We start from the raw sequence: 24,645 nt of genomic DNA, 5'->3' as shown, positions 1-24,645 counted from the left end.
GTATTCATGTAGAAAAAATAAAGCATTCAAGGTGAAGACCTCTCATATCTTTTCAGACCTCTTTCAGACTTATCAAGGAGTGTGGCTTCATGCCTAGGCTTTGCTTAAGAACAGTAGGCTTTTAATGTTCTGAACAGCGGGCTTATTCCATTAATGCTCTGCCTTGCTTCCATGGGCTGTGATGCCTTTTATAGGGCATTCATCCTTTTTGTTACTACAACAACTGAATTATTTAGCACCAAGAGTATGAGCAAGGTCCTGGTTCTGGCAAGGTTTGTTTTTCTAACATGATGTGTTATTCAGGCTTCTCTGTTGTATGTATGTGGGTTTTTTTTTAAAGCAAGTGTTCTCTTCACTATTTTATCTGGAGATCCAGTTTGACTTCGTGCTCAAGAGGAGTATCCTTTAAACTGAAGCACCTACCTCATAGGGTGTCAGTTGTGGGGAGATAATAGGAAGCTGATTGTAAGCCACTTTGACTCCTTCGGATAATGAAAAATGGGGCACAAAAACAGATCTTCTAATTATGAATGAATGAATGAATGAATGAATGAATGAATGAATGAATGAATGAATGAATGAATACCTGTCCACAAAATGTAAGTGTTGATGTTCCTGCTTAAGCTAACCACATGCGAAATTTTGAGCAAAGCAAGAGAATGCATATAAAACTAATATATTTTTTTAGACTGATAGACATGAGGCTATTATGCATGTACTGGTTTTCACTGCAGTCAGATCACCAACCCTTTAAAATCATCATTTTAAAAAACATTTAAAAAATATTCCTGTTTATGCATGTGCCCCGACTCTGCTTTTTTTCTCTATCTTTTTTTCATGTTAAGCATTGGGAAAAGTTCTAACAGTAACTCTGAGAAGGGGAACTTCCTCCATTTTGCTGAGGAATGTCACCTGACTGCCACTATGGAACATGCTGCTGGCAGGGCCCGAAGGGCATTGTAGTTCATTGATATGAACCACCATACCATCCCCTCCTCTGGGAAGTCACTGGCAAGCCCTAAACGGGAACCTCCACACATAGTCTGAAGCGGTTCTGCTTCCTCATACTCCTGCATGATGGAACTGGCATTTTAGAAAGCTGCTGAGCCAATGCTAAGTGGTACAGGGAACACTGCCTCCACTTTGCCAGCCTGATAAACTGTCAAACAACAGGGCCCCGCACCACCATGGTCACTGATGAGAGATAGACAGCCATTGCAAGTAATTACTTGTGTGATATAATTCTACAGATAAGCTAGTTTTGTAGTCTCAGAAGCATCTGAGGAAGGATGTTGTAGGAGGAACTACCATGCATACCAGCTGATGTACTCCTTGGACTATTATGCAATAAAACAATAAAACAATAAAGTTCACTGGGTTGCCAAGGGGACTTATTGCTGACACCGTGGAGGGAGAAAATCAGCAGCAGACAGCTTGAGCTCCCATTGGTGGAAGGACTGCGAGCAGAATAGGAGAGGAGACCAAAACTACACTAACATTTATGCATTAAAAAAGCATCCTCAGCATCATCATACAAGAAAAGTCATTGCAAAGCTAGTTTCAGATACTGCACTGAAAAAACAGTCGATACTATGAGGAGGGGCATAATAAAAAATAACACAATGTGTTTTGCACAGCGAAAACGATCCTATGTGCAGAAATTTTTTAAAAAGTATATTTGGGCAGACTTTTTGTGAGGTTTCCTGCCATGCGTAATATACCAAGGTCTGTTAGCCTCCATATTGCCTCCTAGTATGTATGAAGTGAAATTTAAAAGAAACTGCATTTTGTCTATCACGTGAGGGGAAAAGTTATGAGACTGAAAAATTGTGCAAGGTCCGCATGCCACTCTAGTACCTAGAGTTGCCAGGCTGCAGCCCAGAATCCTTGTGAGCTCTTGTGGTGCAAGGACAGATATGTCAGTGTCAAGCCAATGCACAAATGCCACTTCTGGCAAAATACAGAAAGGATTAGGGGTAGGGGCTCCAGGATTTGCAGAAACTAATGTTAAGCCTTAGAACTCTTTTGCAAACTCCTCCTCTGCATCAAAACATCAATTCTGTTTTTTACCAGCATCCCCCAACTTGCTGCCATTATTCTCCCTCTAGCCTTTCAGGTGGTAGAGAGGAATGGCAGAAATTGCTGAGAAACTGTGGCACTCCTAGAAATCCACAGGCTGTTGTGTACCTAGCCTATTTGGTGCTTGAAGCAGACAACTTTTTAACACCCCCTCCACTTTTTTATTGCCATCAAGTCACAACTGATTTCTCCCATAGGCTTTTCCAGGCAACAGACGTTCAGAGGTGGTTTGTCAAGAAGTAAGAATAAAGAGGGTGGTGGGAAGGCCATGGAAAAATTAGGCGAAGGGAGACAGAAATGACTGAGTAAGGTGATAAAAAGAGGAAGAGAAATTAAGAGAGGGAAAAGTTGTTTTATCTTGTTGCAACTCCCTAATTACTGCTTTGCAAAATCTGGCTAAATTGCATGGCAGGAGAAAAACTGCCGGCAGGCTGGCAATTATTGAACAGCTCTCAGCCTGGTGTTGGTTCCCTTGTACGATCTGTTAAGCAAGTTATGTTAAGCAAGTCTTGGAGACATGGAAGACTATCTGGCTGATCCTAGATCAAGATGGGTAGATCTTCCTAGAGGGCCTTTTGCTATGCTGATGTTCCCTGTGCTCCTAGTGACTGCAGCCAGAACTGCAGGTTAAAAATAAGAGGAAGACCTTGGGAAGGGAGGAGGGAAGGATCGAATCACCTCCTAAGAAAGCACTGAGGGCTGGTAAAACCCCCTGCACCTACCTGGGATGTCTTTAGAGATCTTGCTATCACTATCTGAAGATGGTTTGTGTGATTTTAATAGATACCACATAGTAGCACTCCCCAATCCATGGCACTCAGGGCATGAGCCATACCTTCCTTACCTGAGATATGCCACTGCCCTCAAAAAACTGCACAAACAACATTGGCTTGGTGATTATGTTGAAAACAATCATATAGAATTCCTTGTTGTCTGTCCTTTTACAAGTGTGCACTAACATCGTAGAACTGCACAACTATTTTAGCATAAGAAGAAGAAGAAGAAGAAAGAGTTCATAGGTCATCCTTAGTAGGAAGTACTTTAGCCATTGAAATTACTGTGTTTGAGAATACTTAATTTTGTGCTGGATCACAGTCATGTACATTGACAGAACTGTGGTTCCATTTTTATTTCCTCCTCACACCAACCGGCTCAGCTACTTGTTTTACATTCTCTAGCGCAGAAAGAATCTCCAGCAATCAAACACCAAGACTTCAGGGCACTGTTTCCGCCCCCTAAAGACGCTTCAAGAGACTGAACTGAAATGTTCAAATGCACATCATCTCACACTGCATGGTTCCCATTGTTAAGCTTTCAGCTTTTAGGAGCACATATCAAAATATTTATCCTAGGAGATCCGTATTTGTCTGCAGATAATATCGTCTAAGTAGCCAACCAACAACACAGCTTGTTTTAATGAGAAACTGGCTCAGTGAACACAGCAGCTGCAATTAAGGCCCTTTTTATTACTACGCTAATAATTTCAGTCTAGACCAGAAGGAGTTGTTCTCTCTCTAGACTTGAAAGGTTCTGGTCAGTTCCTCAGCTACAGCTGATACACCAAATAATGTTAATAGTGTCAAAGCACACAGGAAGTCACTGTACACAAGGAAGATATGCATCCTACTGGGCATATCTGTGTTGTTAACTTTAGTTTATGATCTGAGGCTTGTAGTTAATGAAGATTTAAACATTGTCCAATTATCATCTATCTTTCTTGCCCCCAAGCCTAAATCTATTGGACAAGTGGAAAGGGGAGTAATGTAGCAGGAAGGTAAACTGGCATTCTTTGGGAATTTCTTGTAATTTCCCCTTCTCACTGCATCTCCCAACATGGTTCTGTCCAGGCTGCCTTTAAGGATGTACTTTACATTCTAAAATTAGGAGGCTAGAGAAGGAGCTGGTATGTCTTACTGTCAACATTCTGGACTGCATCCCACATATTTAGCATGTGGATGTTTATCATCATAACTCAAGGCTAGCTATTCCAACCCAAAGAGTACTGGAAGTTGCTCATATAATAAATTCCAATTGCAAAAAATGTGGCCCCATCTGCAGATATCTAAATCCATAGTTTGAGGCAACACAGAAACAAAACAGATGCTTCTGCCCTAGGTTTATAGACAAATTTGAACGTTAAAAAAAATTGGGGTTTTAATCCCTCCAAAAACAAGAGCCCACTCTTACCTCTTCTTCCTCCCAGAATGACAGCTCTTCATCAGTCTGCAGAGGTCAGTTCCCCTGGAGAAAAGGGCTGGTTGAGGGCAACTCAATGGGACTGGCTCTGCTTCCTCCTTCCCCAACTACTACCCCAGGGCAACTCATTGGGCGCAGGTTGTACTTACCCCCCCTCCCCAATTTCTATAGCAGGGCAACTCACTGGATGCAGGTCGTGCTTCTCTCCCCCCGCCCCCCAAATTCTACACCAGAGGAACTCATTGAATCAGGCTGTCCTTCTCTCCTGCACCTTCCAGGGCCGAGCTACTCACTGAGTCCAGCTCTTCTGCTGCTGGTGATTCTCTTTTTCCTCCCTCCACACCAGGGCTAGTCACTTAGACCCCTTATGTTGCTGCTGCTTCTCCTCTCCCTCCACACCTGAGCTACTCAGTGGGGCCATCTTAGCTTCCTCCCAGCACGTTCCAAGGGCAGAAAGAATTTAGGGTCAGAGAGCTGACTCCTTATCAGCCAGGCCTGGCTGAGGGCTCCCTCCCAATTGGAGCTCAGCTATACAGGAGTGCAATTCCTGGCCAAAATAATTCTGAGTATAGTTTATAGTAATTAGGATCCTATTATATAATTTCTGTATTGCTTAATGTATAGAGCCTGTTGATGCGGGTGAAGGAGGAGAGTGCAAAAGTTGGCTTGAAACTCAACCTCAAGAAAATGAAGATCATGGCATCCAGCCCTCTCAATTCTGTGCAAATAGATGGGGAAGAAATGGGCTTTCCTGGGCTCCAAGATCACTGCAGATGGGGACTGCAGAAAAGACATTAAAAGATGCTTGCTCCTGGGGAGGAAAGCTATGGCAAATCTAGACAGCATCCTAAAAAGCAGAGACATCACCCTGCCAACAAAAGTGCGTCTAGTGGAGGCTATGGTCTTTCCAGTTGCAATGTATGGCTGTGAAAGTTGGACCATAAGGAAGGCCGAGCGTCAAAGAATTGAGGCTTTTGAACTCTGGTGCTGGAGAAGACTTTTGCGAGTCCCTTGGACTGCAAGGCAAACAAACCGGTCAGTCCTAGAGGAGATCAGCCCTGACTTCTCCTTAGAAGGCCAGATCCTGAAGATGAAACTCAAATACTTTGGCCACCTCATGAGAAGGAAGGACTCCCTGGAGAAGAGCCTAATGCTGGGAGTGATTGAGGGCAAAAGAAGAAGGGGATGACAGAGATTGAGGTGGCTGGATGGAGTCACTGAAGCAATCGATGCAAACTTAAATGGACTCTGGGGAATGGTAGAGGACAGGAAGTTCTGGAGGATCATTGTCCATGGGGTCGCGATGAGTTGGACACAACTTTGCACCTAACAACAACAACAACATCACATCAATAAATATGCTCGAGTTCTTTCTCATGGCTCGAGATTTCTAAAATCCCAATGAATTCATTATTGGATGTCTCATTTTTTTGTTCATACTGACTCACTGTATGATATGATGCTATTATTAAACACCACGGACCAACCCTCAAAAAAAAAAATCAGCACTGCAAGAGTCAGAAGAAAGTCAGATTCACCTAGTAATTTATGTATGCTCTCCACCTCTGAAGCTGGAATCTGTTTGTAAATGCAAACTGTAATCCACTTGTCTCAGGCAATACCGGGTTTATTACAGTCAATTAAACAAATGCCAAATACTATCTCATTTTTTAGAGTTACAATCACACTCAGAAAATGGAAATCTGGCAAGCCTACCCAATAATTCCCTTAACAGCAGGACATTTAATCTTGCATTAGGTTCTAGTAAGAACTCATAATAAGCAGACAGAGTCTTTGGGACTCACTGTATGGAGTCCGTCTTGAGAAAGGCAAACAAGAAATAACAGAAACAATAATAAATAAATTAAATCATTGAACATATTTTATCCAACATTTCTAGGTCAATTATTGTTTTTCAGGTTTTTAGCAGACAATATATTACATAAGCAGACCCTTTATGGATGCTGTCTTTTATCAAGTACACATGTGTGGTGGACAGCCCTGGAAAATGAGGTTCTAAGTGTTGAAACACCAGTAATTGTTAATGAAGGGTTAAAAATATTCACTAGACAGACATTATAAGGGCTACAGGATGTTCTGAGCCCTGAAACTAGCCAGCATTAGCTGAGTAGGGAGCTATTCCACCAACCGTAGGATGGAGGGAAGACTGTTTAGTTGGAGACTGGTCTGAGTGAGGTCTGATTCTTAACTGATAAACTCCTCCGAGGAGAAACTCGAGTGAGAGAGCAGAGCTTTCGATTGAGAGCTAATCCACAGTGTCTCACAGAGAGAATTTGTGTAGTTAGGTGTTTAATCCCAAATTAAGACAAATTGGTAGGAGAATCCATCTAAGCAAGAGAGGGAGGACCCTGCCTAGTTGTAAGGGGAAACCAGGGGTATATTTCCTAAGGCACATATCTGAGGTAAAACTCTAGTCATCTCTACTGGTTCATCTAGAAAGGACTGGATTACTAGTCTACTGGACTACTGGTTCACCCAGAAAGGCAGAAAGTTGAAGAATAAGCTGAAAGTATCCACTTTCTAAAACCAGGGGAGTTCAGGGGAACTCCAGAAGAAAAAAAAAACAAATGTGTTCTGCAATATACACAGTAAAACCTTCACTTCTGAAATATAAGCCTGTGAACATCCTCAAAGATTGTAATTAAGAACTGGAAGCTAAAAATTAACTGATTTGTAAAAAGAACAGTAATTCCTCCATTCTAACAGCCCTATTCTCCTTATGAATAAGATCTTTACTTTGAAAAAAACATGTCTCAATGCCATCCCAACAATGGGGTTTTTAAGTAAAGACAACTATACACCTTCACAGAGGTTTCCATGGCTGAATAAAGCCAAAGAGATCCAATAGTTACTGTGTGGGACAGTGAGATTCATTTTTTGCAGGGAAAATTTACCCCAGTGTGGCAAAGACTTCAGAGTGGAATCCATCATAACATCATATATCCTCCATCAAGTTGCCTCCTTGATGGTGTCCAGAAGCAAAACAAAATCATGCAAAAAAGTATCCTAATAACCATTAATGCAAATTATGCCTGGAAACCAACCAGGTATGTAACCTGCAGGTATCCCTTCTGGTATGACCAGATTTGCCAACCTCCAGGTGGGGCCTGATCTCCTAGAATTACAGCTATGACAGAAATCATTTCCTCTGGAGAAAATGACACCTGTGGAGTGTGTACTCCAGCCTTTCTCAACTTTTTGACCATTGAAGAACCCCTGAAACATTCTTCCGGCTTCAAGAAACCTCAGAAATGGTGCAATTGTGCAGAATATGGTTGGAAAGCAGAGCTGTGTACATGCCCACCTGGGGTTCCTTCCCTTCCCACCCACCCCCCAAAGGCCCATGATTAGCCATTTTGGGCCAGGTGGGTGGGTCAATATGATATGGTCATATCACCCAATAAATGGTTAAGAAACCCCAGGATTTCACAAACCCCTGGTTGAGAAAGCCTGCTGTACTGTGTGACATTATACCCAGCTGTGGTCCCTCATTTCCCCAAACCTCATCCTTCCCAGGCTTCATTCTCCAAAATCTCCAAGAGTTCCGCAGCCCAGACATGCATACCCTAGGTAGGATACAAGAATACTAGGATCATCTTACCATGGTGTAGCTGTGGGCCACCTTCATAAGTTCCGTGCAGCCTTGAGCATCTGCAAAAGCCCGGATTCCCAAACAGTTAGAGGGATGCAAAAGCTTCATGAGAAAATGGCAACACACTTCGACTACTTGAGGGAGCTGAAGGAGACAGGCGGCCGCCAGGAGGTTCTCAATGGTGTCTTCCTTAAGTTCCAAACAGCCTGTGTTAAGAAATGAAGAGACACATGCAAATGGTGCTTCTCCCCATGGTTTTGCACACCTTAAAACAAAACAAGATTTTTTTTGGGGGGGGGGGATGTTCAACCATTTTGATAGACAGATTTGCATAATTACTTAGCAGACACTGAGCAATTTTCCCTAGGAGAATTTTGGGAAATTTCCCTCCCTGTATTTCCCGATTAAGCATTTTGATTAGCCTTCCTTTATTAGGCATCAGTCCTCTAAAAGAGCAGTACTGCACAGCTGGCTCGCTACAATACAGCAGAACACAGCATATGATATTACCCAAAGGGATACAGGATTGTGCTAGGAAGGAAACTGAGCATTCGAAGTTTGAAGATCCATTCCTGTGAGATGTGCATTTTGTTTTTGTCTTTCTCTGTTGCTGGGGGACTAGGAGAATGTAGGATACATAATGCCTTTGCATGAATCCACAGATTGCTAAAAGCTGAAATTAAGTAGAGGCATAAACACAGCCTCACAAAACAAGTTTATAATATTTGACTTCTCAGGTTGCCGAATTCCAGGTGGTGACTCGCAATCTCCTAGTATTACAACTGACCTCCAAGCAACAGAGATCACTTCCAAACAACAACAAAAAAGAAGGGGGCGGGAGATCTAAAAACCCCAACTTGAAATGGAGTTGAAGAAGAAAAAGAAGAGGAAGAAGAGGAGGAGGAGGACGAGGACGAGGAGGAGAAGGAGAAAGAGAAGGAGAAGGAGGGGGAGGAGTTGTTTCTTATATTGTATCCTTTCCTGTTTCCCTGAGCCCTCGGGGAGGGCGGTATATAAATATAATAAATAAATACATACATAAACAAACAAATAAATAAATATCCTGCTTTTCTCTAACAGTAGGAGTCTCAAAGCAGTTTACAATCGCCTTCCCTTTCCTCTTCCCACAACAGACACCCTGTGAGGTGGGTGAGGCTAAGAAGATATGACTGATATTACTGCTCAGTCAGAACAGCTTTATCAGTTCTGCAGTGAGCCCAAGGTCACCCAGCTGGCTGCATGTGGAGGAGGTGCAGGAAATCAAACCCGGCTCCCCTGATTAGAAGTTTGCACTCCTAACCACTCCACCAAAGGCTGAGAAAGCTTTATATAATATAGATACATTACGTTTTAATTTTATTTATGGAGCTCACTAAAAATGATTAAAACAGAAGAGAGTGACACTTTTTCTATAGGTGACACATATATACGTGACTCGTATCCAAACCTTGAAAGGCCTAGCGCGTTTTGAGCTAAAGAGGTCTTCCTCAAAGACCAGTATTGAGCACATACAATTGTTTCAAAACACACAGATATATATAAAATATGTTTGTAAAATATTTCTCCATCGCCAGGGTGGTAAATCAACATCCTGTGGATGACAAAAACATTCCAGGGTTAGAGCAAAACTGACCAGACATATGATCTAAAATTGCCCAAATATTTCAATAATAATGGCTTCTTACTATACTATACTCAAATAAAGGCCCCTTGCATGTTCACTAGATGTTAAAAGTTCTCATGTAAATTAGGATTTTTCAAAGGGCTGCCTTCAGTAACCTGTTCCATAATGGGGTGGGTGGGGGGAACAGCATGTTTTCAAGTAGTTCCTCATTTTAAAAGGTAAAGGTATCCCCTGTGCAAGCACCGAGTCATGTCTGACCCTTGGGGTGACGCCCTCTAGCGTTTTCATGGCAGACTCAATACGGGGTGGTTTGCCAGTGCCTTCCCCAGTCATGACCGTTTACCCCCCAGCAAGCTGGGTACTCATTTTACCGACCTCGGAAGGATGGAAGGCTGAGTCAACCTTGAGCCGGCTGCTGGGATTGAACTCCCAGCCTTATGGGCAAAGCTTTCAGACGGCTGCCTTACCACTCTGCGCCACAAGAGGCTCATAAGGCGCCACAAGAGGCTCATAAAATGAGGAAATGAGTTCCTCATTTTACCAACTTTTTAAAGGAAAGGTCCAAGTGAGGAAGCACATTTACCCATCTTGGATGGGGTTCAGCTATCAGCAGCTCACTCTGCCAAGAACCTGGGTGTGATCCTTGACACCTCCCTCTCTATGGAGATGCAGGTCACAGGGTTAGAGTGGCTGTGCCAAGACAAACTACTAGCATCCAACTTGGCCCTGGAACACCTAGCTACAGTGTCCCATGCAATGGTCACCTCTAGCCTAGACTTCTGTAACACGCTCTATGCAAGTCTCCCCTTAACCTTGGTCCAGAATGGAGCAGCAAGGATCCTAACAGGAACAGCATTGAGGTCCCACATCCAGCTCACCCCCCAACAAGTGCACTGGCTGCTAGTTAAATTCTGGATAGAATCATAGAATCATAGAATCATAGAGTTGGAAGGGGCCATACAGGCCATCTAGTCCAACCCCCTGCTCAACGCAGGATCAGCCCTAAGCATCCTAAAGCATCCAAGAAAAGTGTGCATCCAACCTTTGCTTGAAGACTGCCAGTGAGGGGGAGCTCACCACCTCCTTAGGCAGCCTATTCCACTGCTGAACTACTCTGACTGTGAAAAATTTTTTCCTGATATCTAGCCTATATCGTTGTACTTGAAGATTAAACCCATTACTGTGTGTCCTCTCCTCTGCAGCCAACAGAAACAGCATCCTGCCCTCCTCCAAGTGACAACCTTTCAAATACTTAAAGAGGGCTATCATGTCCCCTCTCAACCTCCTTTTCTCCAGGCGGAACATTCCCAAGTCCCTCAACCGATCTTCATAGGGCTTGGTCCCTTGGCCCCACATCATCTTCGTCGCTCTCCTCTGTACCCTTTCAATTTTATCTATGTCCTTCTTGAAGTGAGGCCTCCAGAACTGCACACAGTACTCCAGGTGTGGTCTGACCAATGCCGTATACAAGGGGACTATGACATCTTGTGATTTTGATGTGATGCCCCTGTTGATACAGCCCAAAATGGCATTTGCCTTTTTTACCGCTGCATCACACTGCCTGCTCATGTTTAGTTTACAATCCACAAGTACCCCCAAGGTCTCGTTCACACAGTGCTACCTAGAAGCGTATCCCCCATCCAGTAGGCATGCTTTTCATTTTTCTGACCCAGATGCAGAACTTTACACTTATCTTTATTAAATTGCATCTTGTTCTCATTTGCCCATTTTTCCATTGTGTTCAGATCTCGTTGAACTCTGTCTCTATCTTCCGGAGTATTTGCCAGTCCTCCCAATTTGGTGTCATCTGCAAACTTGATGAGTAGTCCCTCCACCCCCTTGTCTAGATCATGAATAAATATGTTAAAAAGTACCGGGCCAAGCACCGAGCCCTGAGGTACCCCGCTACTTACCTCTCTCCAGTCTGATGAAACATCATTGACAACAATGGATCAGACTTAAGGTTTTAGTAATCACCTTTAAAGCCATACGCAGTCTGGGCCCAGAGAAACCTGAGGACCACCTCACTGTAAACATCTGTTTCTGTAAACATCTATATGTATGCAGATACCCTGTCTACTAACTGTTACATCAAAAAAATTAATAGACATTTTGTCAAATTTAAGACCAAATGTAATGGTCTCATGGATATTTTCCAGACTGGACCAATTGATCTTCAGTGCCAGTCCCTAACAGAAAGATATCATCCAGAAATATTTTATACATGGTTATAGATCTCCTGTATATACTATCCTCATGAAGAATGTAGCATTTCTCAAATTTCTCCATAAATAAATTGGCCAGTTCTGGGGCAAATTTACAACCCATCGCCATCCCTGATATATGCCAATAGAAATCCTTAGTGAACCGGCAGTGGCGGGGGGGGGGGGTGTATTTTAAACAGCTCTCCACTACATGGAACAAAAAAGATGTTGGTGGACTGAGATTCTCTCTCTTTTCTAACGTATCAGATATCACCTCCAGTGCCTCATTCTGTGGGATATCTTTAACCGCTCCTAGCGGAGGAGATAAAATAAAGCAGTAAGAGCCCCAAGGGCGGACCCTGTCTGGGATGAGGAAGGGTGCCAATAGGCCCCTTCCCCCAAAGTGCCTCCCAATCCGCCCCCCTCTGACTTCGCTCGCATGTGGCTGCCTGCTGCCATTACCTGCCTCGCCGTCGCCAGGGCAGGTCACCACCTGTCCGCAACACAAGGAGGGCCCAGCCACTGTGGCCGTGGTGCTGGCTTCGCCTGTGGCCGCAGCTCCCACCAGAACAGCTCGCCACCGGCCCGCACAGCCGGGAGCAGCCTGCAGCGCCATCCGCTACCGCAAGATGCCCCCCGTTGCCGCGGCCGCCACCCGCCCACCCACAAACAACTCAGCTCGCCCGCTGGCCCAAGCTTCCACAAGCAGCCGGCGGAGCCCAGTGCTGGAGCGGCAACGCCATCCACCCCACCCACTTGTTGCCCGAAGCTCGCCGATGGCCCGCACAGCTGGGAGCGCCCCCGCGCTGCCACCCACCGCCGCAAGATGTCCCCACATTGCCACAGCTGCCGCCCGCCCTGCCCAAACACAGCTGCGCTCAGCTGTGCTGGAGCGGCGGCGCTGGCCACCCCACCTACCTGACACCTGAAGCTCAGGGAGCCGCACCGTAGGAGCCGCGCCAAGCTACTCTAGACTACAGCGACCAGTTCCTGCCTTGCACCCACAAAATACGGTAGGCCAAGGGGCGGGGGGTTCAGGACAACTTGCTGCCGCCTCACTGGACGCCCACTGCCTGGCCTCCGGTACGTGCTCTGACCCTGCCGCAACCCCAAACTCGACAGTCCCGCTAGCGCCCGCTGTATTTCAATTACAGCAGGCTTATTTTCTAGTTGATATATAATGAGATAACATCCATGTTTACAAATAAGAAGTTGTCATTATCTATCTCCACTTTGTTAATGTGGTTAGGGAAATCACGTAAAAAAACCCTATTTGGGGGGGGAAAGCCCCCAAGACTCATCTAAAGGGGGTCGTTGCCGCTGCGGGGGAGGAAGGCCAACAGTGACCTGGCTGGTGGGAGGGAACTTTCAGCCCTGGCATTCTCTGGGCAGTGTGTATGTTGGCATGGCAACAGGGGGCGTGGCTGAGCTAGGCGTCAGTTAAATGGATGGCCTGACATTGCTCCGCCTCTTTTCCCCTCAGGGCGCCCGAAGATGTGTCACTTGGTGGGAGGAGCCGCTTTCCTGGCCCAACCGCCTCGCGACATCAGGGAAGCCCAGCGCTTTTATTTTATTTTACTTTTTGAGGGAAAAGGGACGCTAGACACGCTGTGAGGGCATTGTTTGTTTTTAAACTAAGCCTCTCACAGGCTGTTTTGGCAGGAGCGTGCAAGAGAGAGAAAGTGGGGGAACAAGTGACCATGGCACCAAAAAGGATGCCAGGGGGGGAAAGTGATGGGACAGGGCAGGCTGTGGCAGTGAAGCCCCAATTGCCCATGAACTGTGCTGTGCTTGTGGCTGCTGCTGGTTCCAGGGCCTTGGGAGCATGGGATGGGACAGGCACGTTGCATGATGCAGCGGCAGCAGGTTCCTCTGTGATTCATGGGATGCTGGGGGCATTAAGATGCGTGGCAGTAGGATTATCCTCCTTGAAAGAGTCAAGGGGGTCTAGGTGGGGGAGGTGAGGCTTCTACCCCCCCTGCAGGTTCCAACAATTATGCAGGGGGTGGTTTTACTCTGCTACCTTTGGGCCCATCATTGGGGGGTGTGGTGGATCCTGGCTGCAGTTCTACAATTGGGGCAGGACTGGGTCAGGTTTTTGCGGGACCATCTTGGTGGCAGGAGTCATCCAGACCACCAGCCTTGGGGGAGGGAACATCCATGAGAGAAGGATTTTTTCCAAGAGGGTTTGCACAACCAAACCTGTCAGAGGTGGTTTTCAGGTTCATGTGTGTCCAGCCACCATGGAAATGGCAGTTTCTCATCTTGCTCACCTATGGCTCCACGGGGTCTACGATACCAACAACCCACTCTGTGGCCAGGGGCCCAACAAGTTTTGTCTGCAAGGCCTGAGGACCAATGTTTGGCTGACTATCAAGCTTGGGGTTATGCTGTGTGACTGCAGGCATGGATGTAGAGCGGGAATTCTTCTGCTGCACAGCCACAGGTATCACCCTGGTCATATGGCCAGGAGGTAATGCCCAGTCACAGCTGGCAGCAACCTGGCCCTACGATGACTGGGTGGTACAGCAGTTGTGCAAGCAGACAGTGTTGGCCATCTCCACATCAAGATATGCAGATTGTACATGTGGGCATTCCTCCTATGGAAACTGATATAGCAGCACAACAGGGGCAGGCAAGTGCAGGTGCAGTTAGTGTTTCTAGCTCATCCGGGAATGTTCAACAGGGAGAAATGAAGCAACAAGAGATGACTGGGCATAAGAGTAAGAAGCAGCAAGGAGGAAAGTGCTTCAGGGCCCATCAGGCTGCCAGTAACTTCGGGTGAGTTATCCTCATCTGAGGTCAAAAAATGATCACTCCTTCACTAACTGGTTAAGGGGTTATGCAGTATTTCTATGCCTTGTTGCTTACCCAGAAAGGAGTTGGCACTTGGGGAATCACTTGGTTAATGTTTTGGAGGCCAAAGCACCTTCTGGAGATGCAGAGGCCATGGCATATGACAAGTAGGCTCACAAGTGTTCTTTAAACAACATCCAGGCGAGGTGGGACTTAAAGGACTTAAAGGACCACAACACCTATAACATGTACCTCACCCCCTGTGAGGTATATGTCAGGAGGACAGAAAAAGATGGATGTAAGCCCATGGGTAGGAAGGATGGGTGGGGCATCTTTTGGGAATTCAGTAGGGGCATGTGCCAGTGTCACAGTGTCACAGATGCCACTTCAAGCACTGCTGCAAGCCTTAAGGTGGCGCACACTGGAAGAAAGAACATGACAAGTTGGCAGGTGGACAGGTGCCCTTTTGTGCCCTTTTGTGGGGGCCATCCCTCTTCCAAAAAAGGGGGGAAGGTAGGGATCCAACAATGGAGCTACAAACAGCTATGGTTTGTTGCAAGGGCACATAGCTGGCAGGGACCTTCTTGGGTCATCTAGTCCAACAGGGATTCCTAATGCTGGTTACGGAGTGTGGTGTCATGTGGCAGAAAGGATGGTATGTTGTAACAGCGCAAAGTGGTCCGTTTGGGGGCCCAGAGGCATCACATGGCTTGGACAATGTGGTGGGAGGCAGCACTTTCCTGGACATAGTTGCAATGGTGGACTAACCAGGATGGCCCAGGCTAGCCTGATCTCGCCAGATCTCAAAAGCTAAGCAGGGGCAGGCCTGGTTAGTTCTCTGATGGGAGACCACCAAGAAGGTCTAGGATTGCTACACAAAGCCAGACAATGGCGATCCTACTCTGAACTCCCCTTGCTTTGAAAAACCTACGATGTCACCGCATGTTGGCTGTCATTTGACGGCACTTTCCACTCCCATTATTTCTTCATGTCAGGGATTATATTAAAATGACTTCCAAGTGAAAGAAGTAGTTTCAGTGATTAGTATGCTCTCCATCACTGTTCATTTGGTTGATAACGAATGAATGAGGAGAGGACAAAGAGAACTGGCTACTGGCATGCCATTCTTCTACAGAACCTGGAAACCAAGCAAGAAAGTACGAGTGGCTGGAGTCACAGCCGAACTAACTGAATACAAAGACGTTCTATCTGGAAGGCATGAGACAGACGTGAAATGGAAATACCTTCGTTATGTGCTACTGTCGGTATCTCACTAAAATGTCAAGACAAGAACTGCTAGAAGCTCTGATAGGTAATTGCGCATTCCTCTCAGACCATGTCCTGCAATGGTTGCCAAAAGTACCTTTCGGCTGTAATTGGCCATCTTGCTTTTAACCGAATGCTCTGTCAAACTATAACATGCCAGGACTGGAAAAAATAGAGATGTGACTGCAGATTGTCAATATTTTTGCTAATAAAACGGCTCAGAAAGAAACAAAACAACAGATGATATGCAACTTCCTCTGTTTCACCATTCGGTAAATCCCTGCTTGGGTGGGATTTCTGGGAACAGCAGTGTATAATCCAGGGAAGAAAGATTATGGCCAGTTTGGAACAGGACATACATATGTGGACCAGCTACATGCGTTTCTTTTTGGAAAATTTATCTCAAGGAAGGACTCCCTGGAGAAGAACCTAATGCTGGGAGCAACTGAGGGCAAAAGAAGAAGGGGACAACAGAGACTAAGGTGTCTGGATGGAGTCACTGAATTTATTTATTTATTTATTTGACTTATAGCCCGCCACTCCCACAAGGCTCATGGTGGGTCACAACAATAAAACCACCATAAAAACCCCTAATACAATAAAATCTTTTTAAAAAGCCAAACAACCCAACCTAACCCAACCAATCCAAGCGGTGGCCACATTATACCACCCAGCTCATAACCCAAGGAGGGAGCAAGAATCACCATAATCATAACCCTAAGAGGAAAGGGGCCTAAATCAAAAGCCTGGCAAAAGAGCTCTGTTTTGCAGGCCCTGCGGAAAACTGGTAAATTGCAGAAGGCCCGCAGTTCCTCCGGGAGCTCATTCCCCCAGGCAGGGGCCAGGACTGAAAAGGCCCTGCCCCTTGTTGAGGCCAGACGCGCCTCCCGGGGGCTGGGAACGATCAACAAATTTGTACCCACAGAGTGCAAGGCTCTCCGGGGGGCATAGGGCACAAGGCAGTCCCTCAAGTATGTGGGTCCCAGACCATGGAGGGCCTTGAAGTTTAAAACCAAAACCTTGAATCTAATCCGGCCAGCAATCGGTAGCCAATGTAGCTGCCTCTGCACAGGCTGGATACGGGTCCTCCAAGGTGTCTCAGTGAGGACCCTAGCAGCTGCATTTTGCACCAGCTGCAGTTTCCGGAACAGACGCAAGGGTAGTCCCGCGTAGACTTACAGAAATCTATTCTGGAGGTGACCATCGCATGGATCACTGTGGCCAAGTGGTCAGGAGACAGATAAGGCACTAGTAGCCGAGCCTGGTGAAGATGGAAAAAAGCCTGGGCCGTTACCTTCTTGACCTGAGCCTCCAAAGTTAGGGAGGCATCCAAGGTCACTCTCAGATTCCTGGCTTGGGCTGCAATGACCAGTTGTGTCCCAGCCAAGGTTCCTGAACTGCTCCTCTGCCACCGGACCACAGGACCTCCGTTTTGGCAGGGTTGAGTTTCAGGTGACTTATAGCTCGCATTTGGTGCAAACTTAAATGGACTCTGGGAATGGTAGAGGTCAGGAAGGTCTGGAGGGTCATTGTCCATGGCATCACAATAGGTCAGACACGACTAACAAAAACATACATAGAATGAGATCTTCACAGATGTGTGTTTGTATGTTTCTTTGCTTAAGACAAGCCGCTCATGGGGTTAAACAAACAAGGAGTTAGCTTACTTATGCTTTGAACTTACCCCTGGAAAAAAAAAGTGAGGTAGAAGTTAAGTTTCTTTTCTCTTGAACTTTTGAACTGCTTCCCTATTCCAGCATCTGGGATCTTTCGTTCGGTATTGACTTTTCTGTCTGGTTAGCTTTAATCTGATTTTCACCTCAGCTTCACTCAACCAGACATACTTCCTGCTCTTTCACTCCCTCACTGCCAATGTTCAATTGCTGTTTTCAACTGACTCTAACATTCTTTTAGTTCTCATTGGATACTTTTAGGGAGAGGTGGAAGCTAACCTGTCAGTCAAACATGTCACCTTTCCTCTTGGTCAAGAGCCAGTCTGGGTCCACTGTGCACATGTTCAATAATGTTCTTAAGAGGCAGATTTTCCTGTTCCACACAGGAGAATCCAGCTGCAAAAGCTAGCCAGTTTGGACCCTGATGCGTGACGGCCTCTAATCAGGAGAATGGGGCTTTCCACCACATTGCTTGACCAGAGTCCCAGATGTGGCTGGGTTTTGCAAATTGGAGGGTTTTAACTTTGGAACTCTAGAGAGTTTCATTCCATAAGTCTCTTCAGGGTCTCGTTGGCTATCTCTAGCAGACAGCACTGACTCCCTCCTATTTTTTGTAGGCTAGTGGTGGTTTAGGGCAGGGAGAGAACACAGCAGTGTATAATACCGTAGCATCCCCCTCTGAAGCGTCCATTTTCTCTAGGGGAACTGATTTCTGTAGTCTGGAGGTCAGTTGTAACTCCAGATCTCCAGGTCCCAACTGGAGGTTGACAACCATATAAGAAATTAAGCCGATAAAAAGATCCATTCTTTCCCAGTTCCCTTCTTTTTTTCTGCGGCTTATACTTTGCATCAGTCTGCAAATGTACACGCATTTGTTATTGTTGTGATGTTTATTGTTATTTTTCTTTACTATCTCCTCCAAGCGCCTCTCTTTCACTTCTCTTAGAAAATCCATCTTTGACCAGTGACATATGTACTTGTTCTATGAAGTCTGTTCTATGAAGTCCTTTACCTTCAATGGCCTTTCATCCCATCCACCCCCTATGCCCATGAACTACACCCCACAACAAAAATAAAACAGGGAAAAGACAGAGAGCCGCGAAGGCCTCGGCACCAGGCTGTGGCTCCCTCTCCCCCCACACCCCACCCCCCGCAGTGAGAAACGGCCGATTAGTGGCCAATTAGCTTGCGGCCCGGCAAGCTTCTTTTTGCGGGAGGGGGGGAGAGGGAAGCGCGGCCACCAGCGCAAATGCGTATGCGGAGCAAGTCCGCAGCAAGTTTGCGCATGGGCTGCTGCGCATGCACGGCGCCTGGATCGCCCTCCCCCCCACCTGCAGCCTGAAAAAGGTTGCGGACCACTGCTCTAGGGGACATTGGAGGAGATGATTAGTTAGCATATTTTGATCTGGAACTTCCTGCTATTTTTCAAAACAATTAACTCCTGTGCCCTGCTTAGCTCCATTGGAGACATCCTGCTCCTTTGAGCGTACTTCCTCCCTGATTGCCTCCAGAAGAACAGTTAGACAGGACTCTGTAATTTGCAGAGGGAAGTGGGAGGGGCCTCAATAGGGACCAATGCCATGAAGTCCATTCTCCAAAACACCCATTTCCCATAGTGGAACTGATCTCTGTCATCTGGAGATTGCTCAGGAGTATGGGAGGTCACCAGGCCTCACCTAATGGAACAAGACATATTTGAGGGGTTACCATCAAATTCCGCCCCTCTATGTGGTCACAATTAATCTACTTTAAATTTGTACCCTATTGGTAGTATTCAGCCACTTTTAAGTTTTATCAAGTCAAACCGAAAGATGCAACATTAGGCTATCATCCTGCAAGAGTTTTATCACAATCAATAAATGTTTACAACAAAAGCATAAAATGAATGTTCAGCAGACCTTTGTGGGATATATGGTATATTAAGACTCTATTACTAGAAACTTTTGTAGCTATTGATTGTACCAAAAAAAAAAAAGTTAAATCTTTATGATGTGCTCCCATCATGAATACCAATGTTATGTCTTTGTGTCTCCTTGATAAGAACAGAATATAAAATTTCATTAACAATGTAATGCTGCACAGGGTTATTCCAGTCTGAGTTCTCTGAAATAATAGGCTTAGAACAGAATAACTCTATATATGGCTCTACTGTTAGTATTTTATCTTGTCGTAGCAGATGGGTTTTTAAATGAATACACTCTACTTTTACCATTTGCCACTACCTAATACCTGAGTGATGAATTGGTCAAAGAAACATTAAATGGTCTTATTGTGGTGACAGCTGCAAGGAAATATTATAAGTAGAACCCAGATGAGCATCTATGGAAATAATAATCCATCTCTCCAGGTACCTACCTACCTATTTTTTTTAGTCTGCCTGCCTAGCTCCTTCTATTTCTCACCTAAGGACTGTACATCCCCCTATGTCTGTGATTTTTTAATTCTTGCAATAAATACAAAATGCACCATGGTTTTCCAGCTGGTGATGAGTGGGATGTGGTCCTGCAGCCCAGTCATAGAGGCTTGCAGTGTTCTGTTTTTGAAACTACTCCTTATGCTTTTGTACTCTGCTTCAGTTAGGAGATTGAAGCAGATAATTATGATATGTGTTTGTAAATAATCTTTCCAATAAAGATTCTCTCTTTTAAACGTCAAAGCAATATGAGTCTGGATCTGTGCCTCCTCCACAAAGACAGCTAACAACTGCATACTTTCAAAATGCTCTATTATTCTACAGTTCTAATTTTCTGGAGGGACTCAGGACCCAGCCAAGTTCAAATCTCCCAACATCTATTCAGTCCCACAATGTGTGTCTCTCAATGCCCGCCATGTTTTTCTCCTTTGCAGCAAACAACCTTACAAAAAATTTCCCTAAAAGGACTTTTTTCATTCTTGTTGAGGATGATGACCTTCAGGCCATGTGTGTAGTGGCAAAATAATAATATGATAATCCTAATAAATATGATAATTCAGCCCCAGCCTTCCATGGGTTGTTTCGTTTTATTATTATTGTATTATTATTTATTAAATTTTTATCCCGCCATTCCCAGACAAGCTGGCTCACGGTTTAACCCCTCCAAAAAAAGATGAAATAAAAGAAATAATCCATAAAAGCTACTCATTGAATCAATGAAAGCTATTCACAATGGTACAGAATAGAAAAATAATAGAAAAAGTTTAAAAATTAAAGAAAAAGTCAGCAAGAATGAATTAAGAAGTTTCACAAAGGTTCTAGGATGTATTGTAACCTCCCCCCCCCTTTTTTAAAAAAAAATCCTGTGCATGGGCCTGGTTGTCTGGATGCTCTATGTTCAAATATCTCAGCCTTTGGGCAAGGTCAGGTTTAGGGTTCACATGACCTGTTCAGCAGTGTGCCAATCTCTGACATCCTTTACTAGGCACAGGGTAGGGGAGAGTCTAGAACAGGGGTAGTCAAACTGCAGCACTCCAGGTGTCCATGGACTACAATTCTCGTGAGCCCCTGCCAGCGAATGCTTGTTCCAGCTGGATGCCAGCGAATGCTGGCAGGGGCTCATGGGAATTGTAGTCCATGGACATCGGGAGGGCCACAGTTTGACTACCCCTGGTCTAGATGGTGTGATCCACACACAGAAACATACCAAGCTGGCTGTTTAGCAGCTCTTTAACTCCAAAGGGCAGTAAAATATATATCTACATATTTTAAACTAGCCAGTCTTGGCCTACTGATTTAGGTGACTAAGTAATTGGTATTCTAGGGAAAAGACGCATAAATTGCAGCAATATGTTACTTATATATTTGCATAATATATGCCATTTGAATTAAACTGGCAGTCCTAATGAAACTCTAATTTCATTTATGTCGTAATGAACTCTCCATATTGAGTTTACATAATAAAACAACGTATAGTAATCCCATTATAACAAGGCCATGTTTTTCACAAATATCTTAATATTCAATTAAGCACTTAATGGGACAGCAAGAAACTCGCTTAACACCAGCATTACAATATATATGTGTACGTAATATACATGTACTAGATTATTCATGACACTCCAAGGTTTATCTCCTTTTGCGGAGGGCACTGCTTGGTCGCAGAAGCATTACCGTTTCCTTGTTGAATTTTGTTTTTGGTTTTTTTTGCAATTTCAAGGTTTAATTTCCAACTCCTTTTCTCTTTCCTCCTACGAGGCCATAATCTTATCAGTTCGGTACAGAGCACGAAATTTCGTTTGCCACCACAGGTGCTTGTGAAAACCTCATTTACCGGGAAAGCTGCCGGTGAGCACAACAGATTTGTTATGTCATCTTGGGACACTAATGAGTATTAAGTAGCTGGGTACCTGTTACAGTCTAGTGTCTGAAAGTGTATCAGTGCCATTCAAAAGGGGGGAGGGGGGCAGTCACTTCTCAAGGGCAGTCAGCAGTTGCCCAAAACAGTAGCTGGAAAAGATGGAAGGGATGATCAATCTTTTGCCTATGTATTATTTTCTTTCCAAATGACTCCTCCTCCACAATAAAGGGATTCCCCTTGGGGGTTATTGATCATATACTGGAAACCCTGCAGGCTGTAGTGAGGGAACATACGATCCAAAGAAAGTCAAAATACCGGGAAATGCTATCAATAAGTCGAGACTCTCATATATAGCACTAATAAACATACTGAGTCACAGTGATATGACACAATACATTAACAGTGGTCATGCCATGGTCCAAAGTCCATAGACTCCCAAATGAGTCCATTCACTGCAGGAAAAGCCTTCACAGATTGACTCCGAAAATGTCCAGGGAGTCACGGTGTCAATAACAGCTGCCACAAATGTTAGCAGCTTCAGTAGATAAGGGTCTTAATAGGAAGTAAACAAAGGGCCAGCAGGAATCCTGGGTAACTCTTTCTGTTTCATAAATCATCATCCAAGGTCAATTAGAACTCAAAAATATATCTTTTCATCTTCAAATCATCCTTGCATGAGAATATTCAAAAGCATGCTGTATAGGCTCTAGAGTAGCGATCCCAACCTGTGGGCCGCGGACCACATGTGGTCCGTCGACTAATTGGAGGTGGGCCGCGAAGGACGCCTTCCCCCCCGCCCTTTACTTCATCCCCCCCCCGGCCCTTTACAACACACTTCGCGTGTCATTGTCTCCCATCACTCCCAGATGGGACTATCTCGTGGCAGAGAAACAAGCTCAGGGTTCCCATTGATTTGTCATTGTCATGAGTTAAAATTTCCATGAAAATAAAATGTTCCTTATGTTCATTGTTGTGGCGTGACTGTATCTTATTTTGAAGGGATGTTTAAACATTACCATAGCGACCAGAGAGCGTTAGGGCAGTGGTTGAGAGTAAACTACCCCCCACCGCGTGGTCCCTGGTGATAAAAAGGTTGGAGACCACTGCTCTAGAGCACGCTTTCTCCATCAGGATTTCATGGAACCCTTGGGTTTCTTAATGAGTAGAAGTTAATTGTACATATTTCAATATGTTAAACATGTATCAGGTGATATGACCATATATGGCCATGTTGGCCCACCCATTCACTCCCAAAATGGCCTGTGATGGGCCTGGAAGGGGGGGAAGGGGAGGGGCTCTGGGTGAGCATGTCCGCAGCTAGGTTTCCCAGTGATTTTTGGCACGATCTCACCACTTTGCGGGGTTCTTGATGACTGGGAAATGTTTCATGGTTTTTCATGGTGAAAAAGTCAACAAACGCTGCTCTAGGGTGAGGGAATGGCAACATTTTCATTAGAAAAGGATAATTGAAAGTAATTCCTTTACTTTTATTTTGCTTTCACCCTAATGGAGACCCAAAACAGGCAGCATTGTTTGCCTCTCCTCTTTTTTTCGCCTTGCTGGTAGGGGTGGTCATAGAAATCCAATCAATCACTCAATCACCCAATCAATCAATTAAAAATGCTGGAAATTCAGAGAACCTGCTTGAGCTATCATTACGATGGCATATCAAGATAGCCTATTTTATTGGTTTTTAAAAAATAGATAGAATGCATGAAAAATAAAAGGGGGAGCATGCTGTGATGCTACCACTGATGACACCACCACCCTCCCTTGAAATTCTTCATGACTGAAGGTATATGTGGAAGAAAATAAAATAAGCCTCACACTATGAAAAGAAGAAGAAGAAGAAGAGTTGGTTCTTATATACCGCTTTTCCCTACCTGAAGGAGGCTCAAAGCGGCTTACAGTCACCTTCCCATTCCTCTCCCCACAACAGACACCCTGTGGGGTGGGTGAGGCTGAGAGAGCCCTGATATCACTGCTCGGTCAGAACAATTTTATCAGTGCCGTGGTGAGCCCAAGGTCACCCAGCTGGCTGCATGTGGGGGAGTGCAGAATCGAACCCGGCATGCCAGATTAGAAGTCCGCACTCCTAACCACTACACCAAACTGGCTCTCCATGCAGAAGCAGGACAGATGTGCAAAGGAATGCTGCCCAAGCTAATTCCAATGTTCTTAGATCAATCAAACCTTCTTACACCCCCCTCTCTCACCCCCCTCTCTCAGGGCATAGGGGGTGGTGACATGCAGAAGGGCCTTCTCTGTGGTGGCCCCCAGATTTCAGAACAGCCTCCTTCTGGTGATTTGCCAGGCACCTACATTATATGGTTTTCTGAACCTGGTGAAAACACATCTAGTTTCATCTGTGTATTGTCTTGCCAGGGTGGGAAGACAAAGGTCACTGGAAAAGTTAATAATACTACGAAAATTTGGAGCCAGCAGAAGAAAGAGAATACTCAACATGAGATGGATGAACTCAACAATACTGTTAATGAATTGGGTATTTTGGAGGCCATAAATGCATAGAGTCACCCTAAGTCAGAAGAGACTTGACAACACTTAACACAGAGAGAGCATGAAGAAGCTCTAAAGAGTGCTTGCTCTGTTGCAAATCACAATTGGTATCACATGTGAGGGAGTAGAAGGGTATTGTATCTACAGAGGAGACCCACAGAGATGTCTCCATGGAAGGGCCATGTGAAGAAAGTGAGAGGACAAAGGGACAAGGAGGAGGGATCAGATGATAGCTCTCAGGTTAAGACAAAGAAGCTTCCAATTCAAGAAGATAACACCTATACACCCATAGAGTGGCGTAGCATCCCAGTGTCCAGGCATGCCGAGTTACTCACTCCAGCAGTCATAATGCTGCTTTAGAAACAGAAGAGGAGTTCAGAGTAATGTACACACAAATGTGTTT

The 24,645-nt window shown here is 45.0% G+C and overlaps 1 protein-coding gene across 3 annotated transcripts in view; it reads right to left on the bottom strand.

The window, feature by feature from the left end:
* The window catches only part of KLHL1 (kelch like family member 1), a 260,108-nt gene that overhangs the window by 175,107 nt on the left and 60,356 nt on the right, over positions 1–24,645 (bottom strand). For all 3 annotated transcript variants that reach the window (XM_077344008.1, XM_077344007.1, XM_077344006.1), the window contains exon 4: positions 7,898–8,094. In XM_077344008.1, the coding sequence (XP_077200123.1) occupies positions 7,898–8,094 (197 nt within the window). The remainder of the gene's footprint in view (positions 1–7,897; positions 8,095–24,645) is intronic.

This window comes from Paroedura picta, chromosome 6, assembly GCF_049243985.1.
Source record: "Paroedura picta isolate Pp20150507F chromosome 6, Ppicta_v3.0, whole genome shotgun sequence".
Classification (NCBI taxonomy): Eukaryota; Metazoa; Chordata; class Lepidosauria; order Squamata; family Gekkonidae; genus Paroedura; species Paroedura picta.
This window is presented reverse-complemented; position numbering and strand designations above follow the sequence as displayed.